Source organism: Misgurnus anguillicaudatus, chromosome 13, assembly GCF_027580225.2.
Source record: "Misgurnus anguillicaudatus chromosome 13, ASM2758022v2, whole genome shotgun sequence".
Taxonomy (NCBI): Eukaryota; Metazoa; Chordata; class Actinopteri; order Cypriniformes; family Cobitidae; genus Misgurnus; species Misgurnus anguillicaudatus.
Genome location: NC_073349.2, coordinates 5,492,599 through 5,514,467, shown reverse-complemented (window position 1 = coordinate 5,514,467; position 21,869 = coordinate 5,492,599). Strand labels below are relative to the sequence as shown.

Sequence of the window (21,869 nt, the reverse complement as noted above, 5' to 3'; positions counted from 1 at the left end):
TGGGCGGCATCGGCATGTTCAGAGAAAACGGTCTAGGGGCACTGCGCAGGGTCAGAGAACAGCCATCTGGACTGCGTCATTTCAGCTCTCTGGATACCTTTCCCTGAAATTGCTTCCTTTAGGCGGGATAGCATGTGCTGTATCTTTGGTTGTGCCAGAAATACAATCAGCTCCCTCTTAGCGAGTTTCAGCTGGAGGTGGCGTTTCTTCAGCAAACCCAGGATGTCTGCTAATCAGGCTGTAATGTTTGCAGCTATGGTGGGATTATCAGGGCGAAATGAGAAGAAGATTTGGCTGTCACTAGCATTGTGGTAGGAGAAGCAATGTGCCTGTGTTACAGGTCCTAAGTATGATGTATAGGTGGAGAAAAGGAGTGGACCAAGCACTGATTCTAGTGACCATCTGGTGGGCTGTGGACCATCTGGGTGGCTAGTAGGAACTGATGGTTGACTGTGTCAAAGGCTACCAACAGGTCTAGCAGAATCAGAACAGAACCGAAAATTTGGATTCCTCCTTAGCTAGCCTTAATGCTTCTGTGACCGATAGTAGTGTTGTTTTTGTTGAGGGGTTGCATTTAAAACCGGACTGCTTGTCATCTAGTGGGTTGTTGAATCATAGAAAGGGGGATATCAGGTTGAAAACAGCCTTTTCAAGTGTTTTTCACTACAACAAATTGTGGCATGATTTTATTGTTTGATTTATTTTCATGTTGCTTATTTAGTTTAGTTTGTAATGTTTAAATCATGTGAAGTTGTACGTACATGCTTGATTGTTGGTATATGTGTATCTGCTTGACAAGCACAATGCACAAATTTTCCATGATATCATAAAAATCCAATTGATTCTTTAGACAAGACATTTCAAATACTGTTTAAGTACTTTCTTAAATTATGACTGAATTATTAAAACCAAATGGGCTACAAGGCAACACAACACGTTTACTGTTTTACAGTTACAGATATGTCTTCACAGCAACATGATCTCACAAAGTTCCGTGGCATAGTCACGGAATTTTGTGCTCATTTTTCCGTGGCATTCTCACGGATCTCCGCATTTTTTCGTGGCCCTGCTACGGACTGTCTTTTTCGTGGCATTCTCACGGATTGGTTACTCAACTGCTTTTTCCTATTTTCAAACCATTTTCGCTTCGGTTTAGGGTTAGATTTGGTGTTTGCGTTAATATGTCACTTTAACTATTGGTTTATACTAGGGCCGGGACTCGATTAAAAAAATTAATCTAATTAATTAGAGGCTTTGTAATTAATTAATCTAAATTAATCGCATTTTAATCTCATATAAATATTTGACCTGAGAACATTAAGAAGTATTTTTACATGGATTTTTATGAATAATGACTGAATACATAAGCTTAACAAAATATTGTTTATTTTTGTTCAACCAAGTCGTTGTACCCGGAGTCGGGCTAATGTCCACGCTAGCTGCTGTATGTTTTGCATTGAGATGATACTTGAGGCTCAATGTGCTGCGATGATATGTGAATTCCTTGTTGCATATCTTACACACAACCATGCTCTTATCGACGCTTACCAGTGATGCGCGGGTCAATGTTTAAACAACCCGCAAAGAAAAAAATATATATATTATACCCGACCCGCTTCCTGGCCCGCATTTCTTAAAGTAGTCATTTGTTTAATAATTGCAGGGTTCGGGACTTCTCAGGTTTTGACTGTCTGTGTTCCGGTACCTACAGTATGTGCGCGGATGCCCCACCTCGCGTATAAAAACAACAAAACATAATATACTATATAGCCTATATTAAAATTAAAATATATAAAAAATATATTATGCACATTTTTAAGTTGCACATCGTTTATAGGTTTCTTAAGTGGGATTCGGATGTGAAAAGCGCTGCATAATGTACGCGCCTTTAGTGTTACCATTGAAACTTAACTAAATTAAAAAAAATAAGAGGTGATATATAGCTTTAGCCTACATAAATGCTTATTGCTTTAATGTTGCGAGTTCCTCTTCAGCTTTTCTTGCTGTTATGTTTATAATAGTTCATTGTTCAGAGTTCATATTGATGATCTTATAGTCAATTTAAAAATGTTCTTACAAACTGACTCTATTCGTCAGAAAAACTATCATTTAACTTGTTTCCTTTACCTGCCGTCGCTGTTTTCTGTGCGTGTCCTCCGTCAAAGTAGCCTATTAAAATTAATATGAAGTTGATTTTTAAAAGTCTTAATCAAACGTGCTGCTACATTATGCTCTAAATGCGCGTGTAAATTTAACTTCTGGGCACTGCCAGGCTGATTTTTTGAAAAGTAAGTGATATAGGCTACTCACTGCATGTTTTGGCATTCGGTAGCATATGCATCAATGAGATGCACGGTGTTGCTTTTAATGTTCTTTTTAATTTATATTCACAAAACCTAACAACAAAACATTGTTTATAATTACAAGACAAATTATTTGAAACGAAATTAGTTTTAAAGTAGCAAACAAAACTTAAATTAAACTCGTAATAAACTAATTAAATTGAAACAAAACAACATTACAACAATATTTAAACCCAACAATACTCAAACATTAACATATAACAGACATTAGGATACATGTTAAAATAATCTGTAGTTTGTTGGTAGATGTTTATTGGGCAAAACCTCCGTTGCAAACCTCCATTTACCAGAATAAATAATTTTTACTTTGAAATTGATGCGTTGTCACGTTAAAATCAGCTGTTCGTTTAGGTTCCGTCCACTTTTATTTACACTGCATCACAACCCCGGAGTTCTCGAACTAAAACAGGGTCTGCAGCACGAATGACTCTATTACAGTTTTTTACAATCACTTTGCTACTATTTTCAGAACCTTGATGTCATTTTTCACAACTCTAGACACAACTCACAACCAAAGATCAAAATGCACATTTTTCAAAACTCTTAACTCTTTTCTCAATTGCTTGGATACAATACACATAAAACTTGGATCATTTGTTCATTCAACCAAAATCACATGTTCAATATGACACAACTTAACATCAAAGTACTACTGTTTCAAAAGGCTATTCACACATCACATTTCAAATAAGTGTCTATTCATTTTCTTACAATGATCTAACTATCAATCAATACAACTGCCCAAAATGATAAGTAACTGTTGCATTATTCGTAATAGTTGTATGGAAACAGACAAAGAATCTTCCATGTTTACTGAAAATCATGAAAGTTTCAAGATAATGAGGTTCATTGTAACCAATAAGCATGGAGCATGAACCAATTATCACTGTACTGTATAGATGCAGGCCCTTGTAATTGCTTGTCCAATTCTGCCAACTTGTTACTGATGATTGAGTGCAGATTGTGAAATGATGTGACCTATGTTGTGATTGTACTGTAGTGTTTTCATCAATACATTACAAACTTTGTTCAATGATTCCAATGTGTCTGTCGTATTCTCTCTAATACTGCAGTACTTTTACAGATATGTATTTGCTCTACATGTACCATAATGAAATCTGTATCACCAATTTTGTTCTACAATACTTAATGATTGTACAAACAATGACTTAGTGAAACTATCAGTTGCTTGTGTGTGGGTGATCTATAGTTATGTTTCCATGGTATTTCACAGTAAATTTGTGTTTTGAAACAATGATTGTGCAAGTGCAAGATGTCTTTAAAGATGTGAATGCACAATGCAATGTTTTGAACACTAGACAGCCTGTGTTACAAGTGATTACCGTTTTGAGTTTTGTATCTAGAGCCGTGAAAAATGACATCAAGGTTCTGAAAATAGTAGCAAAGTGATTGTAAAAAACTGTAATAAGTGTGATTAAAATGCGTTATTTTTTGTGTAATTAATTAATCTTAATTAACGCGTTAAAGTCCCGGCCCTAGTTTATACTATTTTTTCTGCTTTATTCTTTTATATTTTCTAAACTTTAAACATTTGTCGCCTGGCGTTGGGGTTAGAGTTGGGTTTGGGTAGGGATGTCATTTCATGTAAATCTAACCCTAAACCGAAGCGAAAATGGTAAGAAAATAGGGCAAAACAGTTGAGTAACCAATCCGTGAGAATGCCACGAAAAAGACAGTCCGTAGCAGGGCCACGGAAAAATGCGGAGATCCGTGAGAATGCCACGGAAAAATGAGCACAAAATTCCGTGACTATGCCACGGAAATTCGTGAGATCAGGTTGCTTCACAGATAAACTGAATGTGTGTTTTTTGGTGTGTAGCTCCTGGACCACTTACTGACTTATACTTTGAGAGTCTGTCTGAGACACAGATCACCCTACGCTGGCAAACTCCACACAAACCCAACGGTGTCATCACAGGTTACCTGTTACAGTACCAAGAGAGTGAGTGACATCATCACTTTCACTACATGCTGAGGCTTCCAATTAGTGCTTAAGCAATAATTCAGTTAATTTTTCTAATACAGTAACAAAATAATGCAGATATGTTCAAAGAATGAAGGGTTAACACATTCTTAGCTTTGTATTTTTAATCCCTTTAAAGCCCTGCTAGTCTCTTGATTGAACTTGTTGGTGGATGGCGATAATTTCAGGGAACGCAAATAGTGTCCGATTCATTGCACTGGCTGATAAATTGCTAGGATACTGATATAACACAATGAAGTTAAAGAAAATATCTCTGGCTATTAAAAGATCACTGTTCAGATATTAAAATTTCCAAATAGTTTTGATTGGTTCCTGTTCTGTTCCCCTCAGTTCTGGATGGAAATTCAAGTCCAAGGCAAGTGGAATCCATCAATCTGCCGGCCGTAACAAAGTTTACGGTGGATAATCTCAATCCACAGAGTCGTTACCTATTTAACCTGAGAGCTCGCAACTGTGCTGGCGTCGGTGAGCCGATAATAAGAGAGGGTGCCACCATGCTGGATGGAGGTAACGCTGCGTATCAGAGATTTAAAGCTTTGATTTACAGTTGGACCTGTAAATGAAGTGCGACAGCAGAACATTTGTATGTTTCCTCTCCAGAACCTCCATCTGTAATAAACATGACTGTGGGTGAGACGCCAGTCAACCTCAGCTGGGGGCCCGGAGACAAACATCAAAACTTTGCCTTCAGCTTTGGTTACCTGAAAAAAGGTTAGGCCAGTAACATACTGAATATGACTTTGTGAAGCATGCATTTAAGAAGTGAGCTGCTTTATGAACTTAACGTGAGGTCATTCTGTCAAATGCTGCACTGCAAAGAATATTACTAGTTTGAACTTGTCTATAACTTGGCATGTGACCATAGAGAAAGCAGGATAATCAATGGCCTGCCGTGCATTAAAGCATTTTAAATGCAGTCCGCTTCACGTGTGGTGGTTCTTTGCCTCCACATCATACAGTTAAAATCCTTTAATGCACAGCAGGCCGTTTATTATCCCTTACGTAATATTAATGTAAAGAGCAAATACTGTAGGCATGCCTGTGTCTAACCTATATTCTCTGTTGTCCATCAGAATATATTATAGAGATGAAGGAGGAGCAGTGTACGGATGCAAGCACATGGAGGGAATATGAGAGAGTTCATCAAAACATCAAACACATTAAGATTCATCTGAAGCCATTCTGCAAGTATCATTTCCGGGTCAGAGCTGTGAATGAGATTGGGAACAGTGAACCCAGTTCTGAATCTGAATCCTACATCACCCCCGCTGCCAGTAAGATCAACTGAACATAATCACGATAATGCGCTTCGTATGGATGCCCTCTGTTTATGGATATAGTACACAATATACAAATCTATGGTATATTTTTATCTATGTTAATATATTGTAACTAATGATCAATTAACTAATGTTTATCAATGACTTGCTAATTAAAGTTATTATATATTGTTACCGGAATTAACTCATCGTCTGCCAGGTTCTTGCTTTTATACATTTCTGAAAGAACATCAGTGTTTGAAACCACGCACTGTTATTTTTACACATGTTGGGGGAAAAAATCTATGTTAGTTCTTCATGAGTCGTTTTTGTTGTATAATGTCAATATCAGTTACTGCAACTTGCATTTGGCTTATGACTTCTATTGAAGAGTGATAACTTTTATGATGATAAATTTAATAAAAGGCACAGATAAGTCTGACCTATCTCCAACTTATAAAGGTCATTTGAAATATGACCCATAGGAGTGTTTCCTAAATCAGCATCCCTACCGGCTGGGGGCGATGACACTATTACATAACCACGACACTGCCATTTACTGCAGAGAGAGAGACAAAATAATTGCCAGCACAATTGAGTTTCAATTTCTACAAACCACCATCATGGCGATTAGTGTTTGCATTTCATCAGTTCATTTGGATTTAAAAGGACACAACCAAAAATGGTACATCTCTGCTCACACCTAAAATGTGTCAATTTTAACATGATAATAAATTATCTATATGGTATTTTGAGCTTAAACTTCACATATGTACTCTGGGGACACTAAAGATTTATTTAAGATTTATAAAAGTTTTGTGAAATGTCTCCTTTAAGACAGTGCTGCTTCTCTTCAACAGTAATACAGTACACTCATTTGCGCTACACAACAGTACAACATTATAATTTTATAGTTTACTAAATCTGTATTTACTGTTATATGTTTATTACCAAATAAAAAGTATTTCTATGATTTTTAAAGTTTTTGTTTTAAGAAGATAAATTGACATTCAGTTGAATTGCATTGTCAACCGTTGTTGTTTGTTTATATTTGACAATCAGATGTTGATTTTTCACAGCTGTTTCTGTTAGAACATACAATATTTAATCCACATCTGAAAACCATTGGAAAAGGATGCCACATAGTTAATGCTTTCTCTACTCACAGCATGTTTTAGAAATAAATATCATATATATTTTAGGAAAAACTCTGGTACATGTAACAGACTTCACTGCAAAAGAATGTTTAAACCTATAAAATAAAAGTATTTAATCCACACATCATTGAATGATCTTTATTTATACATTTTATTTACATGCCTGTCTGCCGATCCTTGTATTATTGTAATTAAAGATGATTATCTCCAGTTTACTCCCTCTACACGCACCGCTGACAGTTATATATGTATTTTAAGACTTTTTCTTCTCATTTGTCTGTCAGAGCTTCCTCCTCAGATCCTGACAGCTGATGGATTACTGTACAGGAAACCAACCGGATCCACTGTCGTACTTGAATGCAGAACGTTTGGTTCCCCGAGACCCAAGGTGGACTGGTAAACACAAACATATGAATTTAAGCAATGATGTTTTTGAAACATATGAATTAAATTCAATTCAATTTTATTTATATAGCATTTTTCACAATTGTTAATTGTTGCAAAGCAGCTTTACATGAGTAGATGTAGAGGAGAACACAGAAAACCAATAGATAATATAAGAAGTAGAATATAGCGGCTAAGGTTAAACCATACAAGCAAGCGTATTAATAATGTCATGTATACGGTAAAGTGCTAAATTAAGCCAGGCTGACTCTCCCTGGGACGAAAAAACCCTCTAGGAGAAAACCCGGTGGGGAAAACTCCTAGAAGGACAAAAACCACTTAAATTTGATATGTTTTGTCTAAAAACTAGAGTTATTTCCTTAGGTGATTTGCTCATCAAGAAAATACATCTTGATTTAAAAATTTTTAGATATTTCTACTGCGAACAAGACAAAAATACTAAGAAAGTCATTTTTTCAGTGCATGAGGTCAAACAAAACACACACACACACAGAGAATAAAAAGTAAACAATAGTTTAGTGGCATACTTGTGTAACGTGGGCTGCTTACACAAAGCGTGAGAGAGTAGAATCCATATGCAAAAAAAAAGGTTTATTGTAAAAATCCCAGAATCCAAATAAACAGGCAACAGGTCAAAACAGGAACCGGACACAGGATAAAATGATGAACGCTTGGTAATGCATGCAGGCTAACTATACTTTGCGGGGACATGACCAGTGGGAAGTGGCTTTATACAAAACAAACAGGAAGTGAATAGTGAAGTGTGACATGACAAGAAAACAAAACAGGACACAAGACAAAACCCTTACAACTTGATGAGAATGACAAATTAGAGAAAGCTTATCTGAGATGATCCTTGATAGATCCTTTGTTTTTGCAAAATGTCCAACAAATGTTAAAGTGTATTTGAAATGCAGCAGGGGTGAAAAAATGTAAAGAAATCCATGATTTAGCTATCAGTGTGTCACACATGGAACAGAAGGCCAACAGTGGGTCTGTTAAATAAAGCGGGTGAGATCCTGTACTGTGAGGGTAAGTTGAGTCTGTAGGTGAGTTCAGCTGCCTCTGCACGGTGAAGGGTCCGATTTTAGTCCCAAAACCCCTCGCTCTGATGGAACCAGTGGTCGACAGCTGGAACTGTAGAGGGCTCACCAGGCATGGGGAAGAGAGGAGGTTGGTAACCCAGAATGCAATGAAAAGGGGTGAGCCCAGTAGTAGATTGTCGAAGGGAATTCTGGGAGTATTCAGCCCAGGGAAGATAGCGGTTCCGGCTGTCCTGGTACTGGTGGCAGTAAGTACGCAGATAGCATCCGATTTCCTAGATCTTTCGCTCAGTCTGGCTGTTAGTTTGTGGGTGATATCCCGAAGATAGACTCACAGTAACTTCAAGAAGTTTGAAGAAGGCTCGCCATACCTTAGAGATAAATTGGGGTCCGCGGTCTGATACTATGTCTTCTGGAACTCCGAAGTTACGGAACACATTGTTGAAGAGGGCCTCAGCTGTTTCAAAGGCAGTGGGGAGTTAAGGCAGAGGGATCAGTCTACATCCTTTAGATAATCTGTCCACTACTACCAGGACACAGGTATGATTCTGGGATTTGGGTAGGTCGGTCATGAAATCTATGCCTAAATGGGACCACGACTGCTGAGGTATGGGAAGAGGCACTAGTTTACCCATGGGTAGCCTTCTGGGGGTGTTGATTTACTGAGCATCCTTGGACATACAAAAAAACATCTTGAGATAGGAACGGCCACCAGTACCAATGACTGAGGAGCGTGAGGGTACACCTGCTACCTGGATGTCCAGAGCCCGGAGCGAGTGGGCAGAGTTCAAGAGTTCGGTACATAATGGTTTAGGCACGAAGATGAGGCCCCTCAGGAGTCCCAGGCAGAGCGGAATGGAGGAGGTTTTCTTGGTTTATCTGCTCGTCGTGATCCCAAACAATAGGACTGACAAACATGGCTGGAGGGAGGATTGGTTCAGGTTGAAGGTCTTCGGAAGCTGAATTATGGAGACGAGAGAGGGTATCTGCCTTGATATTTTTACTTCCTGGTCGGTAAGTTATGATGAAGTCAAAGCGGAAGAAGAGGGCCCAGCGGGCCTGGTGTGGGTCTCTTAGCCTCTCAGAGATATTCCAGATTGCAATGATTGGTTTTGACTTCAAACTGATGATTTGCACCCTCCAGCCTGTGCCTCTACTCCTCGAGTGTGAGCTTGATTGCGAGTAGTTCTCGATTACCAATGGCATAGTTCTGCTCCGCCAGGGATAATTTCTTGGAAAAGAAGGCACACGGATGAAGTTGAGGAGAATTTCCCTACCACTGAGAGAGAACAGCTCCTGCTCCAGTGGAGGAAGCATCAACGTTGACTATGAAGAGGCGATCAGGATTAGTGTGGACCAGGACAGGTGCGGATAGAAAGGCTTCTTTGAGGCGATTGAAAGTAGTTGAATACAAAACAAGGATCTGGCAGGATCCTGACACCTGAGGCCCACGAAGTGAGATTCACAATTATATAAAAAGTACTTCTACAAACAAAAGATAATCTACATTAGCAGCAAACATAACAGAAAAAATAAAGTATTTGGATTATTAAAACAAATATTCCCATAAACCCAACAAATAATGACCCTGTGTTCCAGTTCGTTTTTATCACATTCCCTTGGTAACTTCCCTCAGTCTCATTCACTCAGATGTACGTCATTGCTTACATTGTACGAGTGCCCACTACTGGCGGAAGACACAGCAAATGAAACAGCCCCCTCCATCATTTGAACTGTGCAAAGTGCGAGCTGCTGAAGTGTAACGTCAGCTGCTTACACAAAGCGAGAGAGAGACGAATTCATATGCAAGGAGGTTTATTTGTAAAATCCCAAAAGGGCAGGCAAACCAATCCAAAAACGTAATCCAATAAACAGGCAACAGGTCAAAATTCAGAACATCAAAACAGAAACAATGAACAAGAGACAGGATACAAGATACAAAAAACATGAACTCTTGGTAAGGCAGGTGTTGCGCAGAAAATACTTCACATTGAGATGATCAGATTGAACCGGTTATATATGGACAAACAGGAAGTGAAATGTGACATAACAGGATTTCAAAATACAAGACCTGAAACAGAACATATCAACATAAAAGACCTAAACACAAAACCAAACAAAACACAAGACAAAACCCTTACATGCCGTGACGTCACAATCGTGTTGCATTGTGGTATACGGAGCTACCTGAAGTGTACATATGAAATAGGCTCACTCCCTCTGTCAAAATCAAGTGAATGAGGGTCTGTTCATATAAACTTCCATCGTTCACTTGACGAAGTGGAAAGCACTTCAAAATGGTGACAGGGATTCCCCCGAGGGGAAGTTTTTAGGGAAGTTTGCGATTGCGTGTCTAAAACAGGAGTGGAACGCAGCCAAGACCAAAACCATGCTTCACACATCTACTTGCTCTGTAGTATGCTAGCCTTTTAAAACAGGAGCTAAGTAGCTCCCCCTAGAGGTGTGTAGGTAGTAACAGACCTATTGCTGTTACAACAGTATATCCTGCATAATCTTCATGTAGCTCAACTGGCAGAGCATGTGCTCGCAACACAAAGATCTTTGATTTGATGACACTGATCAAATGTTCAGCTTGAAGTTACTTTGGTCAAAGTGTCTGCCAAATGCATAAACGTGAATGGATATATTATTTTCCTACTTAACCCATGCCCACATTCTTTACGTGTTAACTGTGTCACGGTGATCTGTATCATGTTTTGTGTCTGTTCTATATTGTCATCACCTGGACACTTGTTAATTATCACATCATTCATTCCACCTGTGTGTCATTAGTCTTTGTGTATTTATACCAGTGTTTGTATCACTGTCATTACTACCCTGTCTGTTCCCCGTGTCACATTTTGGATGTTCCTGTGTTTGCTACCTGTTCGTCATTTTACTCCTCGTGTTTTTGGTTTCCTATTTTATCATTAAATGTTATTTATTTTGTGAACTCTGCGTATGCGTCCTACTTCCCTACCGTGTCATGACAGAATGATCCAGCCAAACTGGACGCAGCAGGTTCACGGAGGGCGGCTCCCCCAGGAGTTTCGTCGAGGGGGAGTAGTGACATCGGGGTTCGTTCCCCATCAGCCCCGATGTCTCTTGGGGACCACCGTGAGTGATCGCTCGCTTCTGCGGGAGGAGGATCGGCCCAGGCGGTCCCCCAACGGTTGAGTCGTCGTCGACGGTCCCTCGGAGGACCACCATCCTGCTCGCAGGGGGATCCGAAACGGACCACGCCCGATCATTTCCCTGGGGTGGCTACCGAGCGAGGGTCTCCGTTTCCGCGAGGGGATGGGAGATGATTTCCGGGGGCATCTGATCGTCAACGATTCCCAGGAGGGGGGTAATTTGCTGCCTCGGTTCTCGGAGCGATCGCTCCGGTTCTCCTGGCGCAGTCCGGCCAACCGTCCTGTTGGTCTCATCCCGGCGGCTGCCCGCTTCGCCAGGGTCCCCAAGCCCTCCACCCCTCCCTTGGACCCTCGCTACCAGACTTTGTTTTTGTTTTGTGTTTATGTGAGTGTCTGGTAGCCACTCGTAGAGGGAGGGGTTATGTCACGGTGATCTGTATCATGTTTTGTGTCTGTTCTATATTGTCATCACCTGGACACTTGTTAATTATCACATCATTCATTCCACCTGTGTGTCATTAGTCTTTGTGTATTTATACCAGTGTTTGTATCACTGTCATTACTACCCTGTCTGTTCCCCGTGTCACATTTTGGATGTTCCTGTGTTTGCTACCTGTTCGTCATTTTACTCCTCGTGTTTTTGGTTTCCTATTTTATCATTAAATGCTATTTATTTTGTGAACTCTGCGTATGCGTCCTACTTCCCTACCGTGTCATGACAAACTGTCCTCAAAAAACAGAGTCCAGTGAGATGCACATTCAGTGATTACACAGATGAAGAATTGACTGTAGATTAAAGGATAGCAACACTGTTTGTATGCACCTCCACTCACACTTAATGACATATATACTTTACCAATGATCAGATTAAGGGTCAGGTGTGTTTTATTTCACACACACAAGGCAGATACACAAGTACATTAACTGTGTGTGTGTATGTGGACAGTGTAATGTAGGCACCAGTAGCGTATCAGATTATCATTTCATTATGTGAGCAGTCTGCAGCTTTACTGTAAGTGCTTACATACAGTACAATGATTGTGTTTAATTATGTAAGGGTTAATGGGAAGAGAGAAAACATGGTAGCTGTTATGTATTGGTTGAATGATGTTTGCAGGGAGATTTTCGACTCTAGTCCTGCTGTGTCTAATGCTAAAATGTCTCAGATGGCCAATGGAAATCTTCAGATCAGTAATGTGAGTCAAGAGGAGAGTGGCAGTTACACGTGTTCAGTGAGAGACAGTAACGTGACCATCAGCGCCGTACTTGAAGTCTTAAGTAAGTATTTAGATTATTGTTTAACACAACAACAAAATTGGTCCTGTTTACTTTTGTGAAATTGCTATTGTCATGCACATTGTGTCTGTTGTTCAATGAAAATCTATCTGACGTCACTAAACCCACATACATCGTACAGCCATAGGACCTCAGATCATTGATATCTGACTGGTAGGAATCTACAGGAAATAGTGATGGGTTTCATGACATGCCAATCAGAAGAGTTTCTTACAAGGGAATGTTTCAGACAGAAATCCTCTGCAAGCTGACGTTCAGCTCAGACCACTTTCTTTGAATTGAAATCAATGAATTTTTCTACACAACTCCATGTTTGCTGTCACACAGACATATACATGATGGAAGTAAACTGGATCCTGTTTTAATTTCTCCAGACAGAACAAAAATCGTGGCCCCTCCCCAACACCTGCGGGTCGTTCGTGGGAATGATGCTATATTACAGTGCAAATATAGCGTGGACCACCAGTTAAAACATCTCACCCTTCAGTGGAAGAAGGACGGACAAAAGATTACAGCATCTGCTAATGACGACAAGTAACAGTTTCATCTATTGATGACATATATAATGACAAAAATAGCCATTTTAGATGACATATATCAGTGGATAACAGTCTGTAGGTGTATCAGCATTACATCAGCCACTCTCAAGCTCCAGCTCATCACAGCAATAACCTGAAATGACAAAACATTATTGTTGCCAATTGCTGAGCGGTGCCATGGGCTTTATAGTGTTTTTTGTTTTGTTTCATGACTGCAGGTACATTGAATATCCAAATGGCTCTCTGAAGGTGATAGATGTACAGATTGAGGATTCAGGAGAATACAGTTGTGAGATCAGTACTGAACTAGATTCAGATGACGCCAGCGGCTCCATCACAGTGCAGGGTAAATCTATCAACAGATCATCAGTTATATTTACACAGCTCTATAGTATTATCTACTCAATCTTGCACTTGACCATCCTCAGATAAACCAGGTGCTCCTCTTTCTGTGGAGATATCTGAAAAGAGGGAGCGAAGCGTTACTCTGACCTGGACGGCTGGCGATGAAAACAACAGCCCTGTTTTTGGTAATTTTAATGAAAACCATTATCTGACCTGTGTTCAGACTACTAAGCGATATCAGCTCTTTACTCAATGATTATTTGACCAACTTATATTACGATATAGAGCAAATACTGTAGGCATGCCAGTCTCTAAGCTTTTTTCTCTCTTGTCCATCAGAATATATTATAGAGATGAAGGAGGAGCAGTGTACGGATGCAAGCACATGGAGGGAATATGAGAGAGTTCATCAAGACATCAAACACATTGAGATTCATCTGCAGCCGTTCTGCAAGTATCATTTCCGGGTCAGAGCTGTGAATGAGATCGGAAACAGTGAACCCAGTTCTGAATCTGAATCCTACATCACCCCCGCTGCCAGTAAGATCATCTGAACATATGCTACTCGTATGAAAGAATGAAGCTTTTGTTTTAGGCTACTTACAATAACTCAATGGCAAATGATAATAAATTAGGAATTAATGTAACACTTTATAATAACTTTCATTAGTAAGTCATTAATAAACATTAGTTAATGCTTAACTGATCATTAGTTACAATATATTCACATAGCTAGATTTATGAGATAATGTGCTTTTTAATGTTTACTGTAATGATTTTAGGTTGGAAGGACAACAGAGACGAGGGAAATCCAATGAACAAACAAACTTTAATAAAATAAGGAACTTAAGGAATATACATGCAATGGATCTTAACAAAAACATAATAACATTACGTAGACCGGACAACGGGTAGGGGAAATCAAAGGAACATATACTGGAGCTGATGAGGGTGATGGCTGGCAGGTAAGGATAATTAAGATGAGGAGCAGGTGTGGGGAATGCGGGATTCTGGGACCTGTAGGCCATGAGGAGAACCCCTCAGTAACAATTATTGTTGCGAAGAATTGATTTGCCCCGGCATGATTTCTAAATGTTATATCGGTCTATGTCATGAATCGCTTGGCGGATGAACCCAAGTGCAGATGATATTGGGGGTAACAACACTTTATTTTTACAATGACACAAAACAAAAGCCCACAATGGGGCAAACAACATGAAACAAGATAATGAACACTAAACAGACTAAACACTAAACTTGACACTAGCCTTTAACACTAGACTACAGAGCAAGACTTACAGGCGATACGAAATAACCGAGCACAAGACAACAAACACAAGGGCTTTAAATAAGGGGGTAAATCAAGAGGGGAACAGGTGATAGGGATCAAACAATAAAAACCAATGAGAATGACAAGGGAGTGGGGTAAAAGAGACGAGACAAAGAAAACACGTGGCCTGATATCAACAAACCATGGCCAAGTGTTCCCACACAGAACATGATACTGTCAGAACCCTGTCAATTTAAACTAGACATTAAAACAAGAGAACATTCTGACAGGATCCTGACAGTACCCCTCCCCCAAGGGACGCCACCTGGTGTACCCCAAGGGGACACACTAAACAAAAAACACCACAAATAATATCAAGAATAAACAAACAGGATTACACAGTCCAGGGGGAGAACACAGGATTACAGTCCAGGAGGAAATACAGGATTACACAGTCCAGGGAGGTGCAGCACGTGGACGCAACTGTGGCTGGGCCGGCTGAAGCAGCGGCTTGGACGGCTGGGCCGGCTTGGATGGCTGAAGTAGCGGCCTGGACGGCTGTTTATATATTTGATAAAATACCATGTTATCTAAATACAATGTGTGATGTGTTGAAGTATTTTTTTATAAAAAAAAATAACCTGTGTTATAATACATTCATATAATATTTCAGTAATATAACAATTCACTTATTCTAACGTTAGGGGAACGATAAAATAACCTAAAAATAACATTGGGGGAATGTTTATTTTCTTAAAGAAAACATTCCTGCTTAACCAAAAACCTTGGAAATAAGGGAACATTTTGGGAACCAAATTGTTAGCTGGGGATGGGCAGGAATAGTTGGCTTACATGGAAATCCAAAATGTATCAATATTCTACATTAAACAGTGTATTTTTTTATTCAGGCTACTTATAGGCTACTTATATTCATTTCGGGCTACCAAAAATTGTGTCTGCCCGAAGGGCTACCAGGGATTTTAAAATTTTGGGAGCCCTGGGTTACTGTAATTCCACTACTTTTTAAATAAAACTTGCAGACAAGACACTTCTCTGGTCTCACGTCGCAGGACCGTGGTGGGCGGTGCAATGAATCATTAATGGGCGTGTTGCAGGGTAAATTTTTCAACTAATTTGTGCAATTTGCTTGTTGCTAATAAACATTTAAGCTGTTATTCATTGTATTTTATGTTGTTGTGTATCACAAAACGGAATATAATATGAAAAAGTACAGCGGTTTGCAATGATTCTACTTTCCCACACAATGCACTGCATTACGTCACGTTGGGGAGAGAATTTACCAAAGCCACCTTGAGAGCATTGAGAGTGACTATAGAAGCAAGTTAAGTACAGTATTCAGATAGCGCAGATTATAGATAGATAGATAGATAGATAGATAGATAGATAGATAGATAGATAGATAGATAGATAGATAGATAGATAGATAGATAGATAGATAGATAGATAGAATTGGGGGGACCATGATCCTGCTGAAATGGGTGTATGCTATCTTCAACACAAATGGATTCAGGCAGCATGCCTCAAATCCTGGAAGCTGAGTGAGGCACGTCACATCTGGTCGCGAGGTAAGCTTCTCGACCAGCGACCAAAATGCATTCACTTACAACCAGTAGCGGAGTGGCAATCGGGAGAGTCGAGACTTTCCCGGTGGGCCCATCTGATAATAGTTATACATTTCGATTTATATTAGCAACACCGTCTGGTGGCCTGGTGTGCGGCCGGTTCCCACAGCCCGCTTAGTCAAACTGTGCCGCCTCTCTGCTCAACAAAGTATATAAAAGTGCTCAACCTGTTCGGCAGGTCCAACCATAAAATTACGGGGATCAGTGAGCAGTTCCTCCCCAAATGGCATAGCCTGTCGTCCTTTGATGTAAAAAGCCGCCGAACACCTGTGTATTGTAGTATGTATGCGGTCAGATCTGAGTGCACTGCAGCTGCTGATCGCTCCTTCTGCGTATAAAATGATTGTGTGATTCGTTATGATTGCATAAACAATATAACAAAGCATCCTTTTATTTCACAAAACAAAATATTTTAGAAATTATTTGATAGACTAGTAAGTGTGGATTAAGGATGTTTAAAAATCTCTAGCCTGGTGTGGATCAAATCAGCAGATTTGCAAAGTTTTATTTATCTCCACATATATAATTAGCATGGTAAATTTGCAGTATACCACATTATATATTTCCTACTATGTATATATGATTTCCATATTATATAAGTATGTATTAAACGGCAATAAATTAATTACTTTTGATATACAGTAAATGGTAGAGTAATTCAATTACTTTTAAAAGAAGTAACAAGTAACTGTAACTAATTACAAATTTTCAGTAACTTGCCCAACACTGCCCATTGGAGTGTTTTCTAAATTAGCATCCCTACCAGCTGCAGGCAATGACACTTGAATGTACTATAGTTTCTTATACAAAGGGATCACCTTAAAGTTCATGAGTTATGTATAAACAAACAAGAAGGGTTTTTCTCTGTACAGAACCCGACATGAACCCAGAGAACGTGACAAGTGTGTCTACAGATCCCAACAGCATGATCATCACATGGAAGGTGATAAGCAGTGAAAGATTAACTGTTTTTCTCATAAAAGAAAGACACATAGTACAGTCTCACATTCAGTATTTTTACACTTTATGTCCTTCTTTCTTGCTTTTGAAAGGAACTAGAGCGTCGAGAGTTCAACGGGCCAGGGTTTAAGTACAAGGTCTACTGGTGCCAAGCTTCAGGCAATGATCTGTACTGGAAGGAAAGCGTCGTCTCAGGCCCTCCCTTAATAGTGAATGACACGGGCACCTACATTGCCTTTGAGATTAAAGTTCTGGCAGTCAATGACGAAGGCACAGGCCCGGAGCCGGTGATAAAGCTTGGATACTCAGGAGAAGACAGTGCGTTCTTTAATATTTAAATTGATTCATAAAAGTCTGCTGACTTGATTTTACCCCATGTTTTTTAAAGACCAGACTGGAGCAGTATGAACTTGCCTGTTGATCCAGGCAGGTTTTTGTTGCTGATCAGACATCTCCTTAAGACATCTTAGCTTAAGGAGTGTTTATCCGAGCAACACGACATGTTTACCCTGTTTGGGTGGATTTAAGCTTGCTCTATCAAACTGTTGTGGATTTGCATTGACAGCATTTACGATTGGGTTGAGTTAGTGGAAATAAACCTGTGTATGAGTGTCGTGTGTGAATCTGCAGAGACAGTACTGTAAAAGTTAACTCGTGCCAACCATGAGCAAAGCTTCGCTTTTTTTAATCCACATAACATTGTATGACAAATCTCTAACAATAATGCTACAATTTATCAGGAAAAATATAAAAGTATGATCCTGCCTAAAGTTGAGGTTGTGCGATTATTAAAGTTTGGATTATTTTACAGGTAATCTATGGGCCATATAATTAAATGTAAAAAACAACTATGAAATTTTTGGAAGTTCATCTCTCGCTCTCTCGATTTCTTTCAGTACCCTTTGAAGCTCCTCCCGGGGTAACGGTCGAGGAACTGCCATCAAACAAAACCATCATCAGAGTAAGATGGAGTCCGGTCAGTAGAGAATCAGTGCAAGGACTCTTACTGGGCTACAAGGTACACCAGCAAATCCTAAGTATTTAAATCATTGTTTGCCTCCAGCGGCAGATTTTCACAATTTGTATTATATCTTAGATCCATCTGAGAAGAAAGGGTCCCAGAACTCACTTTCACAGAGGGCAGGAGAGAGATGAGGAGAGAAGGGTGCTGAAGGTTTATGGAAATAAGAATGAGGAAGCTGTGAGCGGCCTGCAGTTTTACTCAAACTATACCCTGACCGTGACAGCGTTCAACGGCAAAGGCGAGGGACCACATTCAGATCCGCATCACTTCAGCACACCAGAGGGAGGTCAGTTAATGTCTGTGTACTACCAGTGTTAATTTCGTTGACGATGATGTAATATTATATTACCATCAACTTAGCCTTTGAAGAGGGTCTTGAGGCCTTTGTGAGACATGGGTATGTCTCTTCACGGGCCCCAAGATGACGTCTTTAAATATATAAACATACAATATATCAAATGAAAGAACAGACCCTCTGCTTTCAAAAAAAAAAAAACTTTTAATCCTATCCCCATTTGTTCTCTTTTTATCACCTCATCAAAAGTTTTTGAAAAAAAAACGCTGGTATAATTGCATTTTGTGAAGGACTTTTGTTAGAGATCAGATTCAGAGTGGTAATCATAACATACACAAGAGTTTTTATTGTTTGGCCTAAGTGGATGCTTCAGCATTTTATAAGTTGTGTAAGAGCGCCACCGAGATGGATAATAGCGGAAATATGGCCATAAAAACTTGTCAATGGCGGGGAAAAGTTAATTGTCCCCAAAAGTCACAAACAGCTTATATTTTTAGCTGACATATGGGACGCTCTAGAATTCAGGGGTCAAAGGTCGCAGGCACAAGGTCTTCACAGGCACAAGCTACCATAGAGGTCTATGTAAGGCAGAGATGTATGAAAAATAACAACAAATACTTTTTGCACCTCTCGACATCGTCCCGTCGGATGTTTTCATGCCACTTAATGCAACTTTCTGTAAAGTTTGTCAAGAGAGCCAGTTCCGTTTAGCGTCAATTAAATTGCAGGTGGGTGCTTCCTGTAATTCAGCAAAATCACAGGAAGTCCTATCTATAACTTATTTAGGTGGCAGATAGGATGCTTTAGATTCTCGCATCACAGTCATAACTTATTTGACAGGGCCTACATAAGCTGTTATTCGAGTCATTTTTAGCCTACTTATCCATAATTTTCATATTTAAAGTATTTCAGTACGTCAGACTGTGCACTATACTGCATGTTCAACCCAATAAAATTATTGTGTAAATGAATTATGACCAAATAATGTAATTTCCAGCAACCCGTATGGGTTCGGGTCTATATTTCAAATGATCAGCCGGGTCCGGGTCGGGTCCTAATCTATTACTTCAGGTCTAGGGTCTGTTTAACATTGTGGGTAATAGCCAAGTCGATTGGACTCGGAGAACACACAGCCATTATCAGCCTCATAGTCAGTTAGTGCTGTGTGTGTGTGTTGTTTTGAGAGATAAAAAAAGAAGCGACCTTGGGTCAAATTGCGTTAAGTTTATTATTTGGTTGCTCCAGACAGGCAGCTAACACGCATGTGCTCTTGTAATGTTTCTATGGCTACCAGTCAGGAGCATCTGCAGTGATGCAATGACTTTACCTTTGACAATTGGCTCTTTTATTTAGAAGGCGGTATTTGCACTGTACTTTGCATTTTCTCCAATTTTTATAATAATATTATAAATTAACCTTAGACAGGAGTGGCATTTCTGGCATTCTAGGACATTCCAGAGCTGAGATATAGCCCCATCCAGAAAATAGGTGGTTTATGTACAATGTTTTTATTTTTTTTGAACAAGTCTATTTTGCTCAGGTTCTCCTGATTACTCTAAAATTGTTATTATGACTCAAAATCATCACAGAAACTCCAAGTTTGAAAAAGCATTCCCATTCATAGCTTATATAAGTTTAAATTGGAGATAATAAGCAACATCATCCCAATCATAGCTTATATAATTAAAAAATAAACATAAATAGTAATATCATCCCACTGTTTTCCTGGGCATGGTATAGGCAGGAAAGATGTAGGTGGTCAGGGGGATAAATAAGCCTTCCGTGGGAAGTTGTATGTGGCCCGGGGGATGCCAGGGCTTTGTTTAAGCAGCTGGGGGAAGTAGGCGGTCAGGGGGATGAAAATGCCCTCCCAGGAGGTTGTATGCAGTCAGGGGGATGCCGGTACATAGTTTAGGCTGTCTGTGGGATATAGGTAGACAGGGGGATGTTTAGGCTTTCTGTGGGAGCAGTAGGCGAGTTTCACACCTTAGCGAGTTTCAGCTGGAGGTGGCGTTTCTTCATCCATCCTAAGATGTCTGCTAAGCAGGCTGTAATTTGTGCTGCTATGGTGGGATCATCGGGGTAAAATGAGAAGAACATTTGTGTGTCATTAGCATATCAGTGGTAAGAGAAGCCATGTGCCTGTATGACAGATCCTAAGTATGTTGTGTAGATAGAGAAAAGGAGTGGACCAAGCACTGATTCTAGTGACCATCTGGTGGGTTGTGGACAATGTGCCCCTCCACGACACCCTGAAGGATCTGTCGCAGAGATAAGATTTAAACCATGGTAGAGGAGTACCTATAATCTTTAGCAATGATAGGGTGGCTAGTAGGATCTGATGGTTGACTGTGTCAAAGGATGCCGACAGGTCTAGCAGAACCGGAACCAAGGATTTGTGTTCCTCCTTAGCTAGCCTTAATGTTTCCGTGACCGATGGTAGTGCCATTTTCATGGAGTGGCTGCATTTGAAACCTGACTGCTTGTCATCTAGTAGGTTGTTCAATGATAGAAACTAGGATACCTGATTGAAAACAGCACTTTCAAGTGTTTTTCGCTACATCAAATTGTGGCATGAATTTATTGCTTGATTAATATCTGTTGCTTATTTACTTTTATTTTGTAATGTTTAAATCATGTGGAGTTGTACATGCTGAGTGTATCTGTGTATCTGCTTGACAAGCACAAAGCTTGCCATGATATCATAAAAACCCAATTGATTCTTTAGACAAGACTGTATTAATTCACTCAATTGTGGTTTTAAATACTCTTTAGGGCTTTTCACACCTGAAATTGTTAACCCTGGGTTATTCTAAACCCAAGGTTAACGGAATCCTGGGTTATTTTTTTCATGTTTCACACTGTTCAAACTTAACTTGGGGTTAAGAGATAACCCTGGGTATTCATTATTTGACGTTTCACACTGTGCATTCCTAAACCCTGGGTCAGGAGTCTCCAACCCAGTTTCAACACACCTGTCTGTAATTATCAAGCCTTGATTAGCTACTTCAGCTGTGTTTAATTAGGGTCATAAAATTCTAACCCTGCTTCGTTTCACACTGCATGCGTTTGGCACCACAATGCGGGGTTAACACCACAAATGCGGTGCTAACCCTGCTCCAGAGCAAGGT

General features: G+C 39.7%; 1 protein-coding gene across 13 annotated transcripts in view; it reads left to right on the top strand.

Moving 5' to 3' along the window:
* LOC129431262 (protein sidekick-2) overlaps positions 1 to 21,869 on the top strand; it is a 135,484-nt gene that overhangs the window by 97,426 nt on the left and 16,189 nt on the right. For 10 of the 13 annotated variants that reach the window (XM_073874905.1, XM_073874900.1, XM_073874901.1 and 7 more), the window contains 14 exons: positions 4,204 to 4,326; positions 4,699 to 4,875; positions 4,969 to 5,079; positions 5,442 to 5,642; positions 7,069 to 7,180; positions 12,484 to 12,644; positions 13,037 to 13,196; positions 13,420 to 13,547; positions 13,630 to 13,731; positions 13,886 to 14,086; positions 17,332 to 17,402; positions 17,512 to 17,737; positions 18,316 to 18,437; positions 18,516 to 18,729. In XM_073874905.1, the coding sequence (XP_073731006.1) occupies positions 4,204 to 4,326; positions 4,699 to 4,875; positions 4,969 to 5,079; positions 5,442 to 5,642; positions 7,069 to 7,180; positions 12,484 to 12,644; positions 13,037 to 13,196; positions 13,420 to 13,547; positions 13,630 to 13,731; positions 13,886 to 14,086; positions 17,332 to 17,402; positions 17,512 to 17,737; positions 18,316 to 18,437; positions 18,516 to 18,729 (2,109 nt within the window). The remainder of the gene's footprint in view (positions 1 to 4,203; positions 4,327 to 4,698; positions 4,876 to 4,968; positions 5,080 to 5,441; positions 5,643 to 7,068; positions 7,181 to 12,483; positions 12,645 to 13,036; positions 13,197 to 13,419; positions 13,548 to 13,629; positions 13,732 to 13,885; positions 14,087 to 17,331; positions 17,403 to 17,511; positions 17,738 to 18,315; positions 18,438 to 18,515; positions 18,730 to 21,869) is intronic. The other 3 variants (XM_073874895.1, XM_073874903.1, XM_073874902.1) reach the window with 3 other exon arrangements.